Source organism: Poecilia formosa, unplaced genomic scaffold (assembly GCF_000485575.1).
Source record: "Poecilia formosa unplaced genomic scaffold, Poecilia_formosa-5.1.2 Scaffold193, whole genome shotgun sequence".
In the NCBI taxonomy this organism is placed as follows: domain Eukaryota; kingdom Metazoa; phylum Chordata; class Actinopteri; order Cyprinodontiformes; family Poeciliidae; genus Poecilia; species Poecilia formosa.
This window is the reverse complement of record NW_006800132.1, coordinates 134,355-158,160: the sequence shown is the minus strand read 5'-3', so window position 1 is coordinate 158,160 and position 23,806 is coordinate 134,355. Positions and strand designations below refer to the sequence as shown.

Sequence of the window (23,806 nt, the reverse complement as noted above, 5' to 3'; positions counted from 1 at the left end):
CACGCACGCACGCACGCACACACACACACACAGCATAGTTTAGAGCAATAAGCGTAAAGTGGGGAAGAAAACACACACGGCTGACTGAACGTTGGGTTCAGCTCCTTGGAGTGTTTGGATCTTTTCTCAGCCCTGACACACACATATAATGCCACCGTTGCAGTTACGAAAGAAAGAAAAAAAGTAAATGGTCCTTTAAATCTAATAAGATGTTATTAGCCGACACAGCTGATGAATTGCTGGAAGTAGAGGCTTGACAGATGCTCAGCAGCAGCTATGTTATGTTTACATGCATCAAAAGACTACAGCTGGTACTCATTATTAATTAATCCGCCGAGCATGTTCTCATTTAATCATTTCCCTGTAAAATTACCCAAAATATTTAATTTGCAATTACGTAAAGCTCGAGAAAAACATGCATAGAAATGCAATTTTCTTTGATCAGAGCGCTTCTCTGCCATTGCCTTTTTTGGTGCCTTTATCCTCTTCACGTGCGGCAGGCGGTTTCTGTTGCTCAGCATATCCAAGTCTCTGAGAATGCCATTAGTTAATCCTAATAACTACACGCATCATCCTGCGCTGTGTGCTAAAAATCCCTTTGCATGTAACTTTGGCTTAATCCCCTATCCTCAAAAAGCCTCAGCGTGAGGGGAAGGTGCAGAGAAAACAGCGCTCTGGGATCTGCGTGTGAGTATGTGCGCTTCTTTGGGACGTGCGTGCATTTGTTTATCTCCGCGCAGACAGGAAATAATCCTCTAGTGTGCACTAGTGACATCACAATCAAGCACGGCATCTACGACGCGACGTTGGCAACGAACACCATGCCGACTGATCCTTCTTGACAACAGAGCACGTGGGATTAGGAAGGACAGACATGGGGGGAGGCTTGCCGGGCAGCAACTCATCTCCTGTGTGTATAAAAAAAAGAGAAACAAACAAACAAACAAAAAAACAATAGTAAAAAAAAGAAAAACTACGAGGGCAACGAGACTGGAAGAAACATGAGGGAGAGACAGAGACTGTGTGCTGCTCTGAGCTAAAATTACATCACACCCAGCTGTTACCTACAGAGCTCCCATACTGACAGAGGGGGAGCATGGGATGAAACAGAGCCATCATGAAAAACATCTAAAAGCAGGAAATATATTTATTTTTAGAATGTAAAATAATTACTTATGCGGCTGGTAGAAGTTTTGAAGCTCAACAGCTCTGTTGGCTGTAGCTGTGTGTTGCCTGCTTAGTGCGAATGCTGTTTATCGCTAGTCTGTAAAGTTCTGAAACATTAAAGCTTCCTTAATAAGAGTCACTCTTCAAGTTTCCACACTTTGACAGTTCATACGTTTTGTGACAAGAAATACTCAAAAACAGACATGTTTGTCTTTCTCCTGAGTGAGGTAGAAGTGCCTGACTTTTAGCAACAGGTGGGGGAGGGGACGTAGTGTATTATCCAAACTGTTTCCTGGTCATTTTTGTGATTTTGTGCCTTTAAAGTTTCATACCTGTTTTGATGACCACCAACTCAAAGTAGTTTCTGTAATATTCTGAATGAAGGTATATGACTCCAACAGAAAGGCCTGGCAGACGTGAAGTATTGCTCATTTTAAATATTGTCAATGTATAACTCCAGGGTTTCCCCCAGTGGTTTATAAGTCTGGTGGGCCCCCAGGCTTTACTTGTGCCCCCACCAGACTAAACATTGCTTTATTTATTTAAGACTTGTTAAAATGTTTGCATTTTTTAAGATTTTATAGTTGGTGTTCAGGTGTTAATGTTCCAATCTTTCAATAATACATAATTATCAAGTGATATTTTCAAATTTCCTGTCAACTTTGAAAATTTTTTAACTCAAAAAAACACAACGGGCTGCTGGATGAATGACTGCCCTTGCACCCAACCACCGGGCTTAGCAAGTTTTCTGGGGGAAACTTTGAACTTTGTGGTATTGAGAATTTTTCTATCCTTTTTTGTGTGAAAAAGGTGCTATCGCTACAATAAATGCTTTGTAGAGATAATGTCTAAACTTGAACTTGCTTGGCGAATGTTTGGCAACTGACAATTCAAAATATCTTTAATGTTTTGAAAATAGATTACTGTAAGGACATGGGGTTTAAAATATATTATCAGAATGACTAAATTATTTACATAAATCCAATCAGGGGTCATAAAAACGTCTTGGGGATCAGAACAAAAAATAACTGACTGTCGTACACAGTGTAATGTAATATGGCATTAAATTAAATGTTTGATGTTATTCAAGAATTTTCTGACAATTAACTTCGTCATTTATAAAAAATAACTGAACTACAAAGAACATTTAAGTGAGAGACATCAGTTTAGGTCCATGGGTGAGTAATGGTATCTTTGCAGGTGCAAAAAAAGAAGCAAAATGGGACAAAGTAGTGACCTATTGACCTTTATATTTTCTCTACAGCTGCAGAAACCTTCAGTCTCATTGACCCTTTTGTTGACAACTTAATTAAAAAAAACAACAAAAAAAACACTTTGCATCATAGAAACATCATTGTGTGAATTTTTGGCATTTTTAAAACCTTCCCTTTTTAAAACTGCTCTGGTTACCAGTTGCTGCAAGGTCTACAAAAAGCCAACTAGAAACAAGCATCTAATCTTCATTCTTACACAACTTTGAGTTTGATATATATTTTTTAAATTACCCAGCATGTTTAAGCATAAGCTTTAAGCATAAGCTGAAGGCTGATCCAGCGGCTGTCCAACCTGAAGGCACTTTGATCTTTGACTTCATATCAAAGCGTCCTTGGTCTTGGGCGTTGAGCCAAGCGCTCTCCTTCATCTGTTCTGCAGCTTGGGAGTGGACGACAGAGGAGCATTTCTATGACTTACAGCATAAAGAAACAAATGCAGAATGTGTGTGTGTGTTTGCGTGAGCGAGTAAATATGGCTGGAATGTTAAGTGCTTTGATTGCAAAGCCCAATCACTAATTATTGCTTCCTCTGTTCAGTTTTCAGTATGCAAATTGCAGAGCTTCTTTTGGTGCGGTAATACCACTCCATGATTAGCTTTAATCACGGTTTTAAATAGGGAGCAAGAATGCATTTCTATACAAGGATAATAGCTGGAATAGTGTTGATGTTTCACTCATTAATTCTAATTAATATCACGCACTCAGACACTTTTTTGGGAATTTGATGTTTGTTGTATTATAAATAAAGTGTTTGAGTGAACCTCCCCTACCCCGACATCCTATATTGTTGATTTATTCATCACTTTTACTTTAAGTTTTTATAAAATCCAAACACAAAAGCAAAATCTTACATGTAAAGTTTTAAAGAATTAAGCGAGCAAAAGATAAAGGTGGTTGAATGAAAACCTCGTAGCTGGAAAACTACTACTGCAGTGCCAAAAAAAAAAAAAATCTAGCAGTAAAACCTAATATCTGTATCAGATTCCTGGCACATGAAACCCTGTTATAATCAGCCTCTCTATGCAACGCTGGTTACTAGGAAAATGACTATATGGATCAGTGAACAGTGAGGATAGAGCGAGAGCATGTTCGCATTTGGCAATGGAGGCCAGGCATTGCAGAACTGCATGCATTATGGGATGTTTTCACAAGAGAGTAGGTTGTAGCAGCTCTGTATTAATATTGCATAGGAAGGCTGGAAGAGAGGTTGACTGTGTGTTTGTTGGATTGCACTGAAAGGAATGCAGGGAGTGAGTCTTAGCTCTCGACGATTGCTGCTGCTTCTCCCTCCTAAAAGTCATCCACAGAGCTGAAAGCAACACAATACACCCTGTATGGTGTGTGAGCTTTGCTTTGGCTGAAATTAGAAGCAACTCCCTTTTTACTTTGAGGTTAAAGCTTGTTTGACGCAGAACAAAACATGGACTAACAGCCATCAAATTGCGTTTTATAAATGGTGCTGTGGCTGTGAAGCCATCAACATCACACTTAGCTTGCTAACTTAGATCACCTCAGATGCTAAAGAGTTAAGGTTGTCATTGGGTGATGAAAATCACGTCATTTTGTTCTCTGCTTCATGTCGTCTGCCGAACACTTCGCCCCACTTTGCATTCACAACCATGGTGTGATTGGTCATATTTCGCGGGCGCGTTTGTAGGGACAGCAATGTTGTCTTGCTCTGACCACCCAACTTGGAGAAGTTGAGCAGTCGGAGAGTAGAGTAGATAGTTTTGAGGAACAATTGTCAGGGATTACACTGAACTCCCCCTGTTTGGTTCTGGTCCGATGCTCAGTAAGTGGGATGTGTTGATTGTGAGTCATCTTTACCTTAATGGTCTGAATTGCAGCTCTGGTAAATGAGGTAGGTCTCATTTACCTACAGAAATGACCATACCGTATGAGTAACTGGTGAAATAAGATTGGGCCCGACCGCATTGGCTTTATTTGCAACATTAATGTGCTCTACTGATATCCGTCGGTGTGATCAGTCCATTTAAAATCCTTGCATAAACATCTTGCCTCGTGTTTAAAATTCTGTCAAGTTCCTCACTTCTAATTCCACTGTCTTGTATTCAACAGCTCCCCTCTCATCTCTGCTCTCCTCGTCAAATATTTTTACTCCCCGCTATGCAGCTCGCTCAGTCTTCCCGTCTCCGGCTGTCTCTCCTGTGAGCTCTTCAAGCTCCAATATTTGTCTAGAGATACTCTGCCATTGTCTCTCATCATCTCTTACACTCTCTGTTATCCCTGCTGCTTTCTGCTAGTCAATTCATCTGTTCTTTTTTTTTTTTTTCCTTTTCAACTTCTGTCCCTGAATCCTTATGACTGACAGCTCTGTCTCAGTTTTGACTCGGTAGTGATCATGCGTCCCCTTCCCTTGCTTCTGGACTGTGGGTCAGGATGGCTTCCATAATGTCGCAAAGACATAACTAGAAACAAACTGTTTTTAAAATCTGAAAGAGTTTTAACTTTAAAATGGATGTGAGACATTGAACATTGGATGTTCTTGTGCTTTTGAATGAATAACACATTTCAGAGGGTGATGTGGCACAGTTTGCATAGATTCACACACTGATCCAGAGATCTGCTGGAGTTCAAGCTGCTCAACCTGCTCGACCTGCTATCCAGACCTCTGCTACGGCTCCCTGACGAGCTGAAATGCTCTGAAGACAACCAGTTGGTCAGGGCAGAGGTTTGAGGTCAGCATACAGTCAGAGGTAATAAGTTTAGCTCAGCAGAGGAAGTGCCTCAACAAAGCAGACCACCGCAACCAAAGTTCAGCAGCAGACCTACCCCCTGCAACAGCATCAGGCGATACAGCAAAGCTTCAAGCCCCACGGGAGCAATCAGACCACACAAAACTGGATTTAGAACAGAGATACATTTCTCAGGGTTTTTCTTTCACATGTCCATCTTTCACAGTCATCTGTTTATTCAAATATAAGTTGCAATAAGAAATTAAAAATACTTTTTTTAAACTTTAAGCTTGAGTGGTCAATCAGTTTTCACATTAAGAGCATCTCAAATTAGCAATCAGTGGGGTTATATCAGCTAGCATGAGTTATCCAGGAGTTTTCATGTGTTTTTGTCCAATGAAAAAATGTTTATTCTTTTTGCCTCAACTCTGAGCTTCCAAAATTTTCCATTCAGACGAAAATTGAAACAAGGGAATAACATAAAACACATTTGCTGTAGTAAATTCAGCCTTCCTGTTATGTGCTGGAAATCTTGTTCTCCCTTGTTTTCTTGGAGCTTGATTGAACATGTTAAACAAAAAATGGTAACTTTGAGTTTTCCTCCAGCAGTGACACATTCTGAATGATAAAGTATTGTTATCTCCACATAATGTGCTTAATGTTTGTAAAAACTAGCCGTACTCAGGTCAGGGCAAATCCAACTTAACGTTTCAGTCAATGGATCCTATTTCTACATTTACATATTTTTGAGAAGTTTGTTATATACAACTAACATTTTGTATAAAATCCAGGTGAATTATTTGATGTAAATTAAATTCAGTACTACCTACCGTCATGGTTGGGGTTTCCCAGCGTCCACGGTTCATCAGAGTCAAAGTGCGTGTCTCCTCCTATTCCAGGCCCCGGAAAGTAAGCGTGGGCAAGGAAGCCGCCCTCTCCGTCAAAGGGGGAGCTGTCGCCATGGAAACCCGAAGCAAAGATGATGGTGATGTCCACGTCTTTCTTGGTCCTCTCCAGTTCGCTATAGGGCACGGCCTCGAACCGCAGCGGCGTCACGCTCTGCCACACGTCAAAGGCTCGCCGAATGGCGTCGTGGGTCTCGTCGGCGCCCACTTTGGGTGTCACGTTCTTTATGCTGCCAGGACATGAAATAAAAACCCAAGAGGTTAGAATAAGAGACACTATGATGTTAGAATCATGCTTCCACTGGGCTATGTTACTGGAATAAGGTACGTCCTGGTTTTTAAAAAAAAATCCGATGTAGCAAAACTAAAGACAGTCATTTTGAAGAAACTGAAAGAAAAATGGCAATTATGTCCCATGAGAGTTGGAAAAAAAAAAAAAAAAAATCAATACAAAAATACCGCAACCATGTTTTTTTTCTCCACAAAGGCTGTCAACTTTTACGCAATAATGAATGCAATTAATCTAAAAAGTTTAACGCATTAATCTTACATAATGCAGTTTAATCGCAATACCCGTCTTGACCTAAAAGCCTCTCTCTTACGGAGGGTTACGAAGTTCGAAGCAGTTCGGTCTCGTACTGCGGTCAACAATGCAGAGTGGCAAACACGAGTGAAAGAGAAAAGATGATGTCAAAACAAAATGACTGCTGTTAAACCTTCCTGAATATGAAAACCAGAAAAACTGAGTCAATAAAACATTTCCTTAAGTATTTTTTAGAAAACATGCAATTTTGCATTTCAAACTTACAAAGTTGAACTTAGTGATTAATCATGATTAATCACAGCGCTAGTGTTGTATTAATATTATACATTTTTTAATCGAATGACATCACTAGTTTTTACTCAAAGCTACGATGCCCATTTCTAACACTTTATCGTCGGACGAGGACCAAGAAAGAACACCGGTGCTTCTCAATGCCCCTGCACTTCAACTTCGTCTCATGATTCAGAAGAATCTAAAAATAAATAAATAAATAAATAAATAAGTACTGTCGTTATCCCTGCTTGGTGCTATTTTACGCTCATCCGGCTCGCCAGCAGAGAGCTAAATGGAGCGATTTGTGAAAGAACGCAGCTGAGCTCTCCCCTGCCGGCTTTGAGCTGCTGCAGGTGTGCTAAGGACGAGACAATTTCCTGCCACTGGAATTTATTTTCTAATTAAGGATTATCAACAGCCCACTGCCTGCTGAGAGCTCCAGTCTGGTTCAGGCAATGAGGAAAAAGTTCTCACCAGTTTATTCGCTGCGAAAATATCCCAGTGTCATGCTCTATTAAATAGAGGGTTTTTTTTGCTGTGTTTTTTTTTTCTCCCAATGTATGGATAGTCATGGTTTACATCACAGGCCTGGTTTGTGTCTCTTACATGGCGGACGTCTGGGGGAAAGCAGGGTGGCTGATGTTCAGCCGATAAGCACAGCAGGGATAAAAAAAAGCGTTCAGCTAAACAGCGGTGCGCCAGATGCTTTCTCCCGCCACCGTCTTCACGTTACAGCCTCTCGAGTTTATTCAAGATCTCGCCGTTTTTCTCTTTCCTTCCCACGTCTTCTTTGTGTACACTCTGCCACCTCTTTGCTTTTGTTCCCATTTTTTCTCCCCCAACTCTTCACAGTGTCTGCGTTTGCCTGTCAAGCTGTCATTTCCCATGATAGCAGTAAATATTATCAGAAAAGTCTTTGTCTACCGCTGGAAGGCACATTTACATGCTGAGTATTTGCAATTCGTGTTAGCTGACGCTCTCCTCTTGGCTCCATCTCTAAATAGGGATATTTTAAGGCGGATTATTAACTCGAAAAAGCACGGGGATGAATCAGCAGCACTGTCCTCTGAAAATGCCCTAATTGTTACACCCAAATGATAAGCTTATTTAAAATATTCACTTTTCAAAACGGGTAGACTCACATAGACGCTTCTACTTTTCTTAACTTACAATTCATCTCAAGTAGCAGACATTAACTCAGACATTTAATTATTTGCATGATTACCCGTCACATATTAGAGAACATACAAAAGAAAGAATCATTTTCTCCTGACTATGAACTTAAATGTTTCACATTTCTAACTCAGTGTAAAAAAAAAAATGCCATCAAGACACTGAAGTTAAGGTTTAGCATAACTGGACAGTAGGGGTGTAGCAGTGTCTGTATGCATACTGAGTCATCTCGATGCAGACGTCATTCATGGGTGCAGGTGTGTCATTCACCAGCCTGAGGTTATCACCGCTGTCATCCAGGTCAGGACACACACTTCCGCCTCTGTGGCATCGTTTTTAGAGTGATTACAGAGAACGAGGCCACTGGATTTTTTTCACAGCAAAACCAGTATAAGTTAGTAATGTTGGCATTCAGTCAGGAAATCTGTGATACGGCAGCAGCAACAGCGCAGAGAGAGATGAACTGACAAGTTTTAAGCTTGGTCAGGTGATCAGCTGATTGAAAACAAAACCGCGTGTCTTTTTCTTGATTAGTGAACGCACAATAGCTATCCGCTACCGTGTTGCCATGACAACAGAAGCGACCCAACACAACATATTTCTCTTGGTAGCTTTATGTTTATTATTAATTATAACTCAATCATTAAATAATTATAAGAAGCTCATATGTTAACCTTTGTTAAACTCCCAGGATCAAACTAATTTAAGTCTGACTGACCTTTAAGGTGATTTTGTCCAGGCATGGACGAAAAAAAACAAAAAGAAAAAAGAAAAAAAATCACCGTCAGATATAAATAGGCGCATGGCTGATTATTAGCGATGAAACAATCACCAAAAACTGCAAAGGTGCAAAGGGCCGAGACAAACACCTTAAACTTCACAGGCACAAGTGTTTGCTGGTTAGAGCAGCCGCAAATCATCCCCGCCTGATTCAGACCACATGGGGACTCCGAACAAACGTCCGCTTTGTCTTTTAATGGAGGATCTTCAAGCAGACAGAAACACAAGTATGATGAGTACATGAAATGCTCTCCAAACCGACACCACCTGACTGCGGCAGACGTGGTAAAACGTACAAGTTCGTTTTCTGAGATGAAATTAAAGAAAAGCTCTTTTTTTGTAGCAGCTTGGTGCTCTCCACAAACACATGACTTAATATGTTTAAGAGCCCTTAACAGCAACAGCAGACCCTTGAGAATAAAAAAAAAAAAAACTAAAAAGCAGATTTCATTTGAGTCGGTGATCCAACTCGCTGTGTGCTCTTCTTTTCATAAGGGCACGGCGGGTAAAGAGAGAACACGCAGAGGGAAGCTGTGCAACAATAAATGAGAAGATTCCCAGACTCTGTCGGGCCCATAAAGGATATTAAAACTCCATGGCGCGAAGTGGTGATGCTTCCGGATGCAACACATGTGCTGTAATAGCACCTGCACGCAGGGAGAGCGGCGGGGAGGCCAAAGCTAATTAGTGCCTCCACACAGAGACTCCTGTATGTGGCTACGTAGAAACTGGCACACACCTGGGGCGATCATGCATTTGTTATCCTTTCCAAATGCCAGCAATGTTATTTAAGATTATTTTAAGCTTAAGAGTCGGAAACAGCAAGAGGGAAGTTTTGGGAGGGGAGACTATATGAAGGAAAATTGCTTCCATGCAACTGTCAACATGGGGAGTATCTTAGCGGGGATAACATTTCTCTTTGTTCCGACGTTTGGTTCATTTTTTGAGAAGATTATCGAAACAAATAGCATAAAAACAGGTGACAAGTCGATTAAAAACAGCCATGTTCAACATTACAAAAGTTTTGTAGACACCAACTGAACTTTTTTCACATTTTGCAGCATTACAACCACAAACGTCAACGTGTTGTACACATCTTCTATGTGATGAAGAAACACGACACAGCCTTTCATTTTGAAGGCGGACACAAAACGAAATAATTGACAATTCATGGTCCAAAAACTGTGGCATGCATTTAAATTTAGTCGCATGGAGCCAAGACTTCGTGGCACCACTTTTTTGCTGCAGCTTTAAAATCCTTTGGGGGTATTCCTCTTCGAGCGTTTACGGACCTCACAAATTTTCATGACATAAATCCGTGCTTTTCCAGAATTAACTTTCCACGGTATTTGGTTGTTTACTTAAGTCCACTATGAATTTATGACAGTGGGAAGGAGGCTTTAAGTATCTTGTGTAAAAAAAAAAAAAAAAGAAATAGGAGGGAAGGACTCAGCTTTAAGCATATAAAATGAAGTCTGGGAACAAAATAATTAATTTGTTCATCACATAATTTTCCTTTTCCTTTCTTGTCCAGGCTTGGAAAAAACAGAAATCCAAATCACTATGTTTCAGGACTGTCTGTTGACTATTATTGTGATTTTCCAATTAATATTTGAACAGCAAACAATGTTTAATCTGACATTTTTGCTTTTACTGAATTTGAACCAGGTGAAGCTAATACCAGCTTTTGTATTTTCTTTTTTTATCTTAAATGCAAATTGTCAATATTTTTTGTACAGTTTCGGCTTAGAATGTCGTTCTTTTGGTAAATGTCCTTTATTGAGTCTGTATTCTCCAGTTTAATGATTAATCAGTCACTAAATTAGTTGATGATTATTTTATTAATTGATTCATCACAATTAGCACGTGTAATCGTTTCAGCCCTGCCGTCTGAGCTTTGACTCGTCTCTGCTTGGTGTTGATCAATCAAATTAAATCCCCCACAAAATACGTTGAAAGCTGTGGTTATGTGACAACATCCCAAAAATTTAAGGGCATGAACGCTTTCGTTAGGAACTGTAGCAGGAGATTTACTACGATTGGGAAGATTTTTCCAAAGTTGTTAAATGAAACTCTGGAACTTTAAAGAGATTAAAGGAATTGGAAGATGAATCTGCTGCATTGCTCTTTGCACCAATTGGAGATAAAAAATAAAAAAAAGGGCAGCTGCAGGCACGTCCGGCGACCGACTTTTGTCCGCGTACAGCAGCAGCACACCAGCGGACGTACGTGCAGCCTCGCAGATTAAAGGTCCTTCAAACTTATTGCATAACTCCTCGGCTTCAGAGAGCCCTCTTTGGCCTTCCACCAGGATTTCCTCCTCATCCTTCCTCTTCTAAATGCCTTTCTTTCTGCAGCTGCTTCTCCTCCACGCTTTCCTCCCTCCTCATTTTTACACTCCTCCGCTCTTCATCAAGCCTCGCTCATTTGGTTCCTTTCATTTGGGCACCGACGCAGATGTGCCGCTCGCTCACCGGACTAATTTTAAACCCGGTCCCAGCTGAGTCTCACGAAAAAATAAATAAAGAGAAGAGAACGTGGGCAGTTGTGCCATCCGTGATATAAAGTTCCACTCGGGCTGCAGGTTGTGATGCACAGATTAGATTGAGTGCGCAACACCGCCTATGCAGTTATCTCCGAGGTGGAGAAGGAAGAAAAATGACAAAACAAAGATCAATTGTGGAGGATTATTAGATGAAGCATGGAGCTGGGGCGTAAGCGACCCTCACTAAATCAACACAGCAATATTTTACACCCATGCTGTTCTATACATTACTGCTCATGGAGCTGGATGTCAGAGAGGAGGGGGCGTTTGAGAGTTATGAGACTGGAGATGAGCTCTGTGGTCGGAGATTTGTCGTGCAGACTGCTTTCCTGTCTTGGTTTTAGGGCCGGACAGGGATAAAGCTGGCTCTTTCACAGACTGATGTCCTAACGACGTGGCTGTTTGGCATTACGCAAACTCAAACTTTAGCTGACCCTCCCCTCTGTATATTTTGAGTTCAAATCGCTGTCGGTTCTGTTTGGCTGGCGCTCCCTGGATACGTAAGTTGGAGGATTTCACAGTGACATTTGACAGACATGCAAGTTACAAAGTTTGTCTTACAAGCCGGGATGCACCGATTCACTTATTTTTTCACTTCATAGTTACCGATATCTGAGATTCGGTATTGCCCGACACCGATCTGATACAGAAAATCTGCGCTGAATTGATTTAAAACGTTTCTTCTTTTTTTTAAACAGATATAAATGTATTGAATTACAAATATATTTCATAACCTTGCATCAGTACAGCACACTTATTTATATTTGTGACCAAACCCTTCCAAAGTTTGGTTAAAAGTTTAAAAACAATAACCTGAATTTGTTTGGTTAGTGCAATTAGGAGCATAATAGCCAATGTAAAATATAAAACACAGAAACTGAAACTGACAAAAACAAAAGGTTTACTATTTTTCTCAAACATGCAAAAATAAACTGCAGCAAACTAATTTTTAGCTTCGACAGCAAAATTCAAAATACAGAATAAAATACAGATGTAAAAGGTAACTGTATTTTCTACATCATGTGGGAGGTTCACTCGGGCTTTGAGAGAGAGCAAGACATCAGCAGATAACATAAATAAAAACACATAATATAAATATATTTCTTTGTTATAGTTCTAAAAGTGAGAGACATGCACTCATTGGATCAGCATAGGGCAAAATGGAAAATGCCGGTTCTGACTTTGGGGGAGGAAAGAAACAAAAAGACAAACAAGCAAACAAAAGCTAGATTTATTCTACGTCACCTCGAGAAATCCAAACCCACCCACCTGTAAGTGATATGTTTATGTTGCCACTTCTGGCCAGTGAGGGCGTATCGCCGTTTCCTGACGCTGAATCTGGATGCGCCGCCGAGCTCGTCGGGAACCCCACACCTGGGCCTCTTCATCCACCTGCAGGGTGGAGGTGCAGGAACCGCGAGTCAAAACTCAACACACATTTTGCTGATTTTTGCCAAGTTGTGCAAGCTGTCAAGATTAAAGTTCAGTCCAGGGTAGGGCATGTCAACCCAAAAACGATGGCACACAATCTACTGAAGTTAGACACATTTAATGCCTCTCTGCATACACACACACCGACACACAAGAGGTGCCTCACCTTATGGTGTTATCGCTACATCAAGCCAGAGAAGCAGCAGGGGGGGAAAAGAGCAGACAAACTGTTAGCTTATCATATTTTACTCTGTTTCAGCCCTGTGGTTGAACAGATGTTCGTCCGCTGGCCACCAGATTGCAATCTTACAGTTCAGTGGCCAATCGGAGCTCATTTGCTCTTTGTAGCACAGATGGTATTTCACCGTCGGTGAGGACAAATATCAGTGAATGCAGTTTGCAGGTAGAAACAAATAAAAGTCAAGTCAGGATGCCCCAGTTAACGGTAAGGCAGCGTTTAGTTTACAGTGGCTATGACTTGTGTTTTTATATGAAAACCATTTTAGTTATAACTGGTTTAAAACTCCACTTTCATCTGGGTTTGCTCTCTACTTCAACTTTTCTCGCTATTTTAAACAAGACATGTGTCTCATTTCCTGAGGTCTGACTGATTGAACGAGGAGTGACCAATCACTGTCCCTTTTCTTCTTCTTCTTCCTCTGCTGGGCATTAATACTGAGGCACTTTGTATCCTTTGATCTGACACCGGAGATGAACTGTTTGCAAAGGGTCCGTTTGATCAAATTAAAACACCTCGCTTAATCTATGTCGGGACAACTTTGTGTCTAGCAGAATGCCTCCTCGCCTTCAGAATACAAAGTACAGCTGGAACGGGGAGTGCGGTAATCATTTGCGTCCCGGCTTGAATGTGAAATCTCATCGAAACGTTTGAAATGTTTTACCCAGACGGTTTTCACTCTTCGTACAAAACGGATTTGTCTGAGGCATTGGCGCAAATTCAAATAAGATCTTATCTGTATGTTATATCTTTAAATTGAAGTGAAGAAAGGACATCACTCTATTTGGAGGTCACATCTTAAAATATGTGAGAACCATGGCGGTTTCCTGGTTAATGTGCCACAATTCTTTGTCAAAGGTGTAGCAGCCTATATCTATATGCATGTATAATTTACACAAATAGAAAGTGTCAAAAATTGGGAGACAATTGCATTTGCACAAATAGGTTAAGCATAAAATTCACTAATATGACTATTATTTCACAAATTAAACTTTCCATTTCTTCCCAGGCGTTGCTCAGGAAGCTTAAAAATGTGGATTACTTACTCTATAGTGTTGCTGTCCAGATTCCCTGTGACATTTAGGCCATAGCGGCGCTGCATGGCAGCGATAGCAGTATGCATGACTCTGGCAGAACGCAGCACGGACATTCTGGGGTCTGCAGGAGGTAGGTAGCCATACCTCTGGAGCCACGCCTGGAGGCAAGGAAACACAAGAGCAAAACATTATTATTTAAAAGGCGATTTGTAAAACATTTGTTATCTTGACGTTGGCAAAAAAAAAAAAAGCTAACAGTAATGCTAAAACTAAAAGACGATTAGCTCTGCTTAGCAGTGGTGGAACCAGGGGGCATGGTGCTCCCAAACTTAAAAACGTCAACTTTACGAAAATATTGACTCACCTAGTCCTACTTTTTGCATGTTTGTGGCAGATGGAAAGGGTATCTCAACCCGTTTTGTCATGTAAGCTTAACTAATCCTTCATAGGTTTTATAGGTGATGCAAAAGGAATCCCTCTCCACAGACATTTTAGTCACAGTAATTACAGTAATGTCTTGTTTGATGTGACAACAGTTTCTAACTGTAAATCTTCATCACTAAAAATCAATATAGTAGCTCATCAGACTGTTGAGGGCTTTGTAAATAAAATTTTGCATGAAATGATACTTTGCATGTAGGTATTTTGCAATGTGGTGTCTGTTTCAGCGCTGGATTGTGGCTGTTTAACTGAAGCATGGAAGCAACATCACTGGTGCGACTGATTTTTCAAAGAGTTATATAAAAAATAATTAAATATCAAAAATCAACCATTTGACCAGAGGAAGTATTTGAGATATATTTACAAGATAAGAAATGTCAAGATGCTTTAAGATCTCAAGATCTCACAGAACTGGATCTTGGTGCCATATTACAGACTGAAAGCCTAAATAAATAAAAAAAAAAAGCATGTTTATTAGAAAGATATCAGAACAAATATTCATAAAGCAAAGGCGGTGGGGGATTTAGATGGGCCAACTTCTGCTCCCAGGCCTCATCATAAAAACGCCAAACAGAGCCACTGAATTCTGTTCAAACACAACAAAGCCAACAAGTTTGTTCTGGAGTTAATGAGCAACAACGTCTCAGAGTCTCAGCGAGCCAACGAACCCAGAGCATTCCTCAGTTCAGCAGCTCAGCACTCCAAATCGAAGCTCTGCTACGCCGCGGACAACGATGTTGAGCTGTTTCTGTCATCACGGTGGCCTGCTGTTTGGGACGGCGCAGGATACACTCTGGCAATGAAATCCACTAAGCAGTGAGGGAAGCACGGCGAGCGACGGGAGGGGAGGGAAGGAAAAACCATTACTCCTCTAGGGCAGAAATGTGACTCTACAGATTCACTTACACCGAGTGGGAAAACGAGCCGCAAAAAGAAGCACTTCAGAAGCTTGTTTTATGATGCAGTGTTGATGTTTGTAAATGCATACTATGCATGCATGTTTTTTACAGTGATGTATCATACTCTGTAAATGTGTTAACAGGTCTTTACTGAATTATATGTGAGTTGATACTTGTAAATATCAACCTTTTTCTTTGCATATGGTGAAATGAGGACTATGTGATTACTAACAGGTATGAGATTAACACTTTTAAAAATCATTTTAAGGCAAGGTTATGTCATCCATCTTTTGCTGCTTTAGAGAGGAAGAAGAATTATGCAAAAAGCCCAAAGAATGACAGATCCACCGTCGAGCTTTGCAGTCGGAAATGTTTCATTTTGACTAAATGACGCCTCAGTCAAATTATGTACATCCCAAACATTTAAAGTAAAGTCAGTCAATGCAAAAGTGTTTTGTTTTTTTTCTGTATTAAAAGACAATTCATTTGTTAAACTTGGACAAATTAATTTAGGCACTTTTATTTATCATAAAAAAGCAAAATTCTTTTTCCCGCATGTTACTTTACTTGCAATTAAAACCATGAGGATGGAAAAACGAGACAATAAATGCAGCAAAAATAGAGGTTTTCCTGGATATTCCAACTTTAGAAGTTTCTGAACTCTGAGCAAATTATGATTTTTTTTCTCCTAAGAATGTAAACGTAAAAAATTAAAATGTGATGATGCATGAATTACGGAATAACAAGACTATCCCTATTTTTTGCATGTCTCTAACATTAATTTTCCATTTAAAAGTACATCAAAGGTCATTTTGCTGTTGAGTTTCAGAGGCTCTTAGATTTAATGCAATTAATGACTGGAGAGGAGGGACAGTTTTCAGTGTTACACCAACTGATCAAAGGAAAAATATGTAAAATAAACTAATTTACTTTAGTTGATTGCTTAAAAGATGTTTCGTTTACCACACTGACATATCCCTACATTACAAAAAGGCAACAGTCTGTTTTAATCCCTTCTCTAGTTGAAGATGAACAACACACAACCAGCCATTTCTTGGTTTGCCTGTTTTAATTGTAACAGAAAGAACAAAAAAATAGTTGCAATCCATTTACTGAGACCAAAAGGTAGACATTCACATATTGCTGCAAACAGTCAGCATATAGTCTAGTCCAACTTCCACTCATATTCTTTTCCATCTAAAGTACTGCTCCCACATATTTCTTTGTCTTTTCTCATGCGTCTCTCTGTTTCTGTCTGCGCTCCTGCCAGCTTAGCAGTGAGAACATTACAAAGTCTGTCAGGTTCATTGGTGCAATTTTTATTCAGCTGCTCAGCTGCTGAAGTTCCCCCTCTCCAGCCCCCCTGGGCAAGCTGGCACGCAGATGCACATGCCCCATGAAGCCACAGACACGGATTCAGCATGAAGATGTTGCAACGAGATGCTGCAAGCGCCTACATGGCCACAGAGATTTTGATGTTTGTTTGAGAATTTACAGCGAAGACATGATGCAAACAAATCGCAGACATTCAGTTTGTTTTACCGTGAAGGTAAGAGGTGTGAAGTTGTTTCTAAAAGTGTCTTAGAACCATATATGAACTAAAATTAAAAACAACAAAGCAAAGACAAAATTTGCTCAAAATTCACATTTAATGCTGGAATTTTCTTCTTGGTTCTGGCTTCATAATTAGCACAGCGACACAAAAAGAAAAACGGCTGTTTTTAACAGCTAGGCGGAGCATAACGGCCACCAAAAAAGAAAGGAGCAACACTAGCTGCGCTTCCATTAACTCCAAATGCGCAACTGGAATTACAAAAATGAATTTGGCTCCAAAGTAGGAATTTGTTGCTCCAAAGCCTGAGTAAGATGCCAACATCTCCTCTGACGGCTGACGACGAGCGCTGGTGTGGTGGCTGAAGTATGAATATATCTCAGCCACCATGGCTTGTCGCTGCGGAGGGGTGCCGATGTGAACCGGCCTCCTCCCTGAGTGAAGTGTTTACATCTGTCACCGCCGTGATTTCAAATGGCTTATCATGTGAACAACCTTATCCAGGTGTGGCTTTAATTGTGCTTCTTGTTTAACGGAAACACAGTAATTGCAAAACTGTGTTTTTTTTTCTGACATTAGCAGAATATCGAAGAGGTTTTTGCGCACATTTGTAATGGAAACGCAGCTACGGTTGAGCTCTTCATCATGGCACCTGTTGGCAGATTTGATATAAGAGACAGGAAGTAAGTATTACTATCTGACAGTTGAAAGTTTAGAATAAAAATTTTGCAAATGCACTGCAAAAACTCAAAGTCTTACCAAGTATTTTGGTCTAGTTTCTAGTGCAAATATCTTCATGTACTTGAAATGAGACAAAACTAACTTACAAGTAATGTTTTAGCAAGAAATAGAGAAAAAAGTACGTGTCCCATTAGCAGATTATTTCACTTATAGCAAGACTTTTTTCCTCATGTTACAAGTTAATTTATCTGAAAATGTAACAAGTACTTTTTCCATTAATATCGAGGAATTATTTACTTAAAACCAGCCGTTATATGTTGCTGAAAAGTTACTGTAAAAAACCCCAACAAAAATTAGCAGCGAGATCATTTGTATGGCACTAAAACCTTCTTTAATCCACACAGAAACAGAGCAGTAAGCACTAAGCTGCAAAGGCAGCGCTTTCCAGCCAGTGCAGCTTTCATCAGACACAGAGATGTATTAAAGCCGTCCGGGAGACGATGAGCCAATCTGGACTGACAGTTGTTGCGTCTGATGCTCCGACGGTGACAGGATGTCGGACGGTGTCTGGGCGCGCGCGGGAGGCGAAGCGCTCGTTCCGGGTCCCACGTGAGACCGAGACAGATACATGGAGGTGGGATGCGCAGGGTGTAGCTGTCAAGCTGGTTCTTTATACACAACGCCACGGGAAAACAACCGGGCAGAGCAGGCGGTGAACATAACAGAGGAGGGCAGGCGGTGATTCCAAGGAAATGTTCTGCACTGGCAGCAAATGCAGTAAAGCTCGTCCCTCTGGTCACTGTGCTTTTTTCTTCTTCTTTACACCGGTCTTGGAACTACAGAATAAAAAACTCTGACTGCAGAAGTTGAAATCTCAGGATTTAATACGGTTTAATAGCAAAATCAGAGGCGCGCCAATGAAATTTCTAATCAGTTCTTCCCTTTCTTGGTCTATAAGCACACCAATCAAGAGCATTTATTTTTTGAGGTAAATAAAACAGCTAAAAGTCAGATCGAGTCATTTTCCTGTTCTGACGTTTAGTTGAACGAGAAGGTGTAAAGCAAACTATCATGTAGAAGTTTTACACTTCTACATGAAGAAAACCAGAATGTGAAATTGTTGAAGGTAAAATCAGAAGAACAGATCATGCAAAATTGAAAACGGGGCAGTCGGTGGTAGAGATGTGAATCTTCCAGTGTCAAGTGATTTGATTCGATTAGATTTTTAGGGGCACAATTAAATTCCGAAACAATTTTTGATTCAGAAACCAATTTTTCAATTCAAATGCTCTAGAAATTATCTTTAAATTATGTGACAGACGAGAGTAAAGGACAATGTAGACAAATAGAACATTTACTTAAAACCATTCTGTAAGGTTCAATCAGCTTTTATTTAAGCAAAAATAGAATAAATATTCTGTAACTTAAATTGCCAATACTAGATTAGTTTAACTCCCTGAATTTATTATTCAAAATATAATTTTACCAAAATTTAAGCAGATTAAAATACATTTTTGAGCATTTTGAATTGATTTGGAATTCCCAGAGTAGGAATTGTGATTCTCTAAAGAAAGTTTTTTGTTTTATTCAACGCCTCCAGTTGGTAGCACTTTTTACTCGTAGCAAGAAGGTTCTGGATTCAAATCCTAACCGGGGATCTGTCAGGATGCTTTCCCTGCAGGAAAACTTAAAACATGCACGCAGCATTGCCAGACTCCAACGAGAGAATCAAAGAGAATCCTGACTGAATGCTGAAACGTGCTGACATAGTGCAAAATTTCAAAGATTAAATCTTAGCCTTTTATCTGTTCGTCCTTCATTATGGCAAAGATTATAGGTCACGCCACTAGTTTTACATTTTTAGCATCCTGTGACCCCTTTAGGAGTCCACAAAGGGCACCTCACATCGTCAACACCTTAATCCATCCCAACATGATAACGACAAACTAAGTTTCCATGTTGCTATAGTCTTAACGAATAAGAGGAGACCGCTTTGTGCAGTCAGAGAGCGTTTCTTCCATCTTTTCAGTCACCAGTCACTTCTTATCAGTTTCTGTTTTCCTCCTAAATCCTTCCTTCTCTGCTGCCCACCTGTCCTGCTCATCGATTCACTCTTTCACACAGTGATCTATGGCTGCCGGCATTCTGCAGATGTGAGGATTCCTGAGAGCAGGAGGCTCCGGCTCGACAGCCTCATTCATTCGATCCGACAGAAATTCCTCCCCGTCCTCAGTCTGCAAATGGATGGAAATGAGAGCGAGGGCGAGAGTGAGTGCGGCTCGTTTTGTGTTGGACTCCTTGGAAATGCATTAACGGTGACTGTAAATGGGGAAAACATACAGGCTGGGGAGGGGGTTACCACTGCAGGAACTTTAAAATGTAAACAGATTAAAAGTTAAATCTTAATTAATCCAACAAAGCCCAGAAAATGACCATAGATCCTCTCTACGCAATTAATTTGTATTATTTTAAGAGGTCCGGGTGCGATGTGAGAGCAGAAAGAAAGTGTTTAATAAGTTTGAACTTCTGCAGATACTCAGCTACTGTTGAAGAGAAGAGAAAGAGTCCAACAATGATGACCCGATAAAGACTAAACTGGAAATGTATCTTCACCTACTTCAAGGGGGTCTCCGCACTTCGTTTCACTTCCCCTTCAAATGGATTCCCCTTTCAGACCAAGATATGAGAGAATCTAGTCTCAGATCACACACATCCACACGTTTTTCTTAGGGTGCTTTTGCAACTCTATTTCAAAACCTGTGCAGCTCCTACACAAAAATACAATTGATATTTTCCCCAAACCTATTCTCCTAATCTTAAACATCGTTTGTGCAGTGAAATAAAAAGTAAAACCAGAGTCAGCATGAGACTAAGCTGCTGCAGGTTAACCCAAGATGGTGACATAAGAACTAGGGCATGAAAGTGACTCAGACGTCTTGTCCTTCCACCGATGCCTCACACCGCCACTGAACCGAGGCGAACTTCAAGCCCTCACATCCCATGGTCCCTCTCTATCAGTGAAGCTGGTTGGCTGCACCTGAGAAATGGAAGGCAACCCGATTAGCCAAAGGGTGCCACAAAAAAAGAGGGGGGGGACCAACTTGTAAGGCGGCCTCGCATCACATTCGCTTTATTATGAATGAGATGCGAGTCAGGCAGGAAACCTGGTCAGCATGGCAACGCGCAGACAACATGTGGCAGCTGGACGTCATTGTCATTTGTGACCAATCAGCTGATAAGAGCTTGAGTCAGCTCGAGTTACAAGGGGTCACGTGTGCGTTAATAGTTCATGGTGAGTCAGGAGCATGAGTGCGGTCTCAAGTCAGGATGAAGTGACATCAGGGGAGAGATCATGTGACGTCTTCAGGCAGGAAAACATTATGTGCGATACCTCAGTGTTGCTATATTGCACATGTGTGTCTTAAAAGCACATTAAAGAGTAATTTGCAGGTTCAAAAACCTAAATTAAAGGGACGGTATTATGTGTTTTCCAACAAAGTAGAGCCATTTTCAATCAAGTAACTTTGTCCTCTTTAATTGTTATGAAAGTACTGCATATATGACTTTGACTTTATAATTTAACACCTTGAAATTGAGCCTCTGTCTCTATAAGGAACTTTCCAAATATGTTGTCGATCAGGGAATATCATTAGAACATGATGTAAAGCTCAAAAAAATTGATTTCACTTAATACTGCCCCTTTAAGGAAATAATATCTGTCCATAGGGACACTGCACCCTGTTTTTTGTTACACTTACAATCATGAAAGTTTAGAGGTCCAACAAAAAATCTTTAAGTGACTGAAACTGGACAATTCACTGGAGAAAAACAAGAAAATTCATCCTATTTCTGATCAGTAAATTGACCTAAGCACTATAAAGAAACATTAACAACACTCAACAGTATTCATATTGTAAAAGAGTGGAGAATTTTAAGGTACAATATTTTCATGTCCACATTTCTTTGAGGATGCAGGAAAGTAGGAGAAAACATAACTTTTGCAGCAGAACGGAAGGAAAGAATGAATTTATTACAGCAAAATATTCCTGTTTCATCCGTTTTGGCTGGGAATCTTTGTCCATCTTAGAACACCATGGATTCAGGAGTTTGTCAGTACTTTTGGAAACTCATAGTTAAGGTAATGGAACTTAATTCTCTAAGGAGAACCTACACTGGTTTGTTAGCACTGGTTTGTTAGTGCACCAGACACCAGCTGATGCATTACTCTTAGCAGCACGGTACAGCACCGACTGCCGAGCGAGGTAGATACGTGGCCTGAAGGTTTCAAACTGCCAACAGTTTCCACCACAGGCTTGTACTAATCAGTCACGTTGAATACACCTACTGAAAGTCCCTCCGCTTTTTCTTTTATTCAGGTCATCTATTCAGTGATGGATTTCTGTCTATGCAGGAATGCTGACAGGAAGTAGTTAGCTCCCCGCTAGGAGAGAAATTCAGGTGGAAGACTTTGCGCCGAGTCTTTTTCATTCCTCAAAAATAGGTCAACCAATTACTCAAAGGTCTATTCGGCCATTACTGGTTAAGCACATTCAGTCATTTGATACATTAAGCATTCATCTAGCAGCGATATGACATTAAATGTCCAGCGATTCTGCTCTGCATCAACCGTCCTGTCACACAGCGGGTGGTAACAGGGAAAAAAACAACAACAACAACAACAACAAAAAAGTGCCTCTGTTTGTCCGGTAACAGATTTTAGACGGAGTGCTGTGAAACAACGGTGTTGTTTTTTTTTTTTTCAGACACAGGTGAACGGTCGCAACGTGATCCCGTCCTCCAGGGTTTGCTCCGCCGCCTCTGACCGGCCTGAATTATTTATCCAGTACACGCCAGACCGCTGGAGAGTGTGCCAGGGTCGTCAAGGCAACCGCTGCCGTTTTTTTTTTTTTCTGCCCACACCGATAAACTACAAACCCACACACACACACACACACACACACACACACACACACACACATGCATGCATTAATTCAAGCTGCTGTGTTTAAATTCATACTATGGAATTTCAACAGGAAAAAAAAAACAAACAAACAAGACTTTTAATGAGACACAAACTGTAGTGTGCACCTCGTGGCCTCTGACGGGGTGTGATTATTGCAGAGGCTGAGCGGGGCATTGCTGCATCTTAAGCCCCCGGGCGCCTACAGATTCACAAACACACACATTTGTTTTATGCATGCCATGTCTGCTATCTCGGTGGCCCCATTAGGATAAAATGCCACAAAAATGTCACCCAAAAATGTCACGGTGTGATCATACATACTGAACAGTGACTCTACAGTAGACGGTCTTTGGAGGCTTTAGGGGCCTAAAATAGAGATCAGAACCTTGTGGCCAATCTCTAGAGCTAAGAATGCTTTGATTTCACTATAGGAATATTAATAAATGAAGATATAAGAACAGTCTTGACGTTTTTTTTGTTTTTTTGCTGTTAATGTTATTCTACCTTGTTCTTTGACAACAGGGTCGCAAAACAAAGCTACAATGATTGTTATGTTGACATTCTAAGCTTTCGCTTTCCCTATATTAGCTGTTAGCATTAATAAATTAGCAATCTCTGTTTTCTCTTTTCTAGAGAAAGTTTTGTTTCTAATCCTTGCGACAACTGTGAAGCTTTTAAAAGGCTGCAAACATTTAAAGATCCAGCCTATTCCATAACATAGAATATGAGCTATGGTCGGCTTTGCTCTTATTGGCGGTCTTGCTCTCTCCCGCTTTCTCGCAGCCTGACTAAATCGAAGTGATGCATCAACATTAAGGGTGGGAATCTTTAGACATTTAGTGTTTCAAATTCATAAGGCTGACAGACAACTAAATCTACATCTATTATGCAGACCTATTTATTTTAGTTAGCCATGCATTGCATGGGTAGCTAAATTTAAATCCATTTTAGAAATCTGTTATTTCTCCTGTTCATACTTTTATAGTTTATTTATAACTACAGACGAGGGTCTCACGGTGATTGCTGCCGTTTGGTGCACATACGAAGTTAGTTGTGCTGCATCAGAAAACATGCAGTTGTTTTACAAAAATCTGTTAATGTTATTTTCACCCTCATTTAAAGATCTCAGGGTTTTTTGTATCCTGAACATGAAAGCCCTGGTTCTCAAGTACTACACCTGTTCTATTTTAAAGAAAACTTCAACATC

The 23,806-nt window shown here is 40.4% G+C and overlaps 1 protein-coding gene and 1 long non-coding RNA gene across 3 annotated transcripts in view; one reads left to right on the top strand and one right to left on the bottom strand.

Annotated features, from left to right (window-relative positions):
• Positions 1–23,806, bottom strand: part of LOC103147991 (matrix metalloproteinase-16-like) — an 83,460-nt gene that overhangs the window by 50,149 nt on the left and 9,505 nt on the right. Inside the window, exons 2-5 of one of the 2 annotated variants that reach the window (XM_007566575.2) lie at positions 14,073–14,221; positions 12,955–12,969; positions 12,627–12,749; positions 5,968–6,272 (exon numbers count right to left, since the gene is read on the bottom strand). In XM_007566575.2, the coding sequence (XP_007566637.1) occupies positions 5,968–6,272; positions 12,627–12,749; positions 12,955–12,969; positions 14,073–14,221 (592 nt within the window). The remainder of the gene's footprint in view (positions 1–5,967; positions 6,273–12,626; positions 12,750–12,954; positions 12,970–14,072; positions 14,222–23,806) is intronic. The other variant, XM_007566576.2, reaches the window with a different exon arrangement.
• LOC103147990 (uncharacterized) lies at positions 12,976–22,578 on the top strand. Its single transcript, XR_477310.2, has 3 exons — positions 12,976–13,233; positions 19,761–19,904; positions 22,400–22,578. It is a non-coding gene; the product is annotated as an uncharacterized LOC103147990 (long non-coding RNA).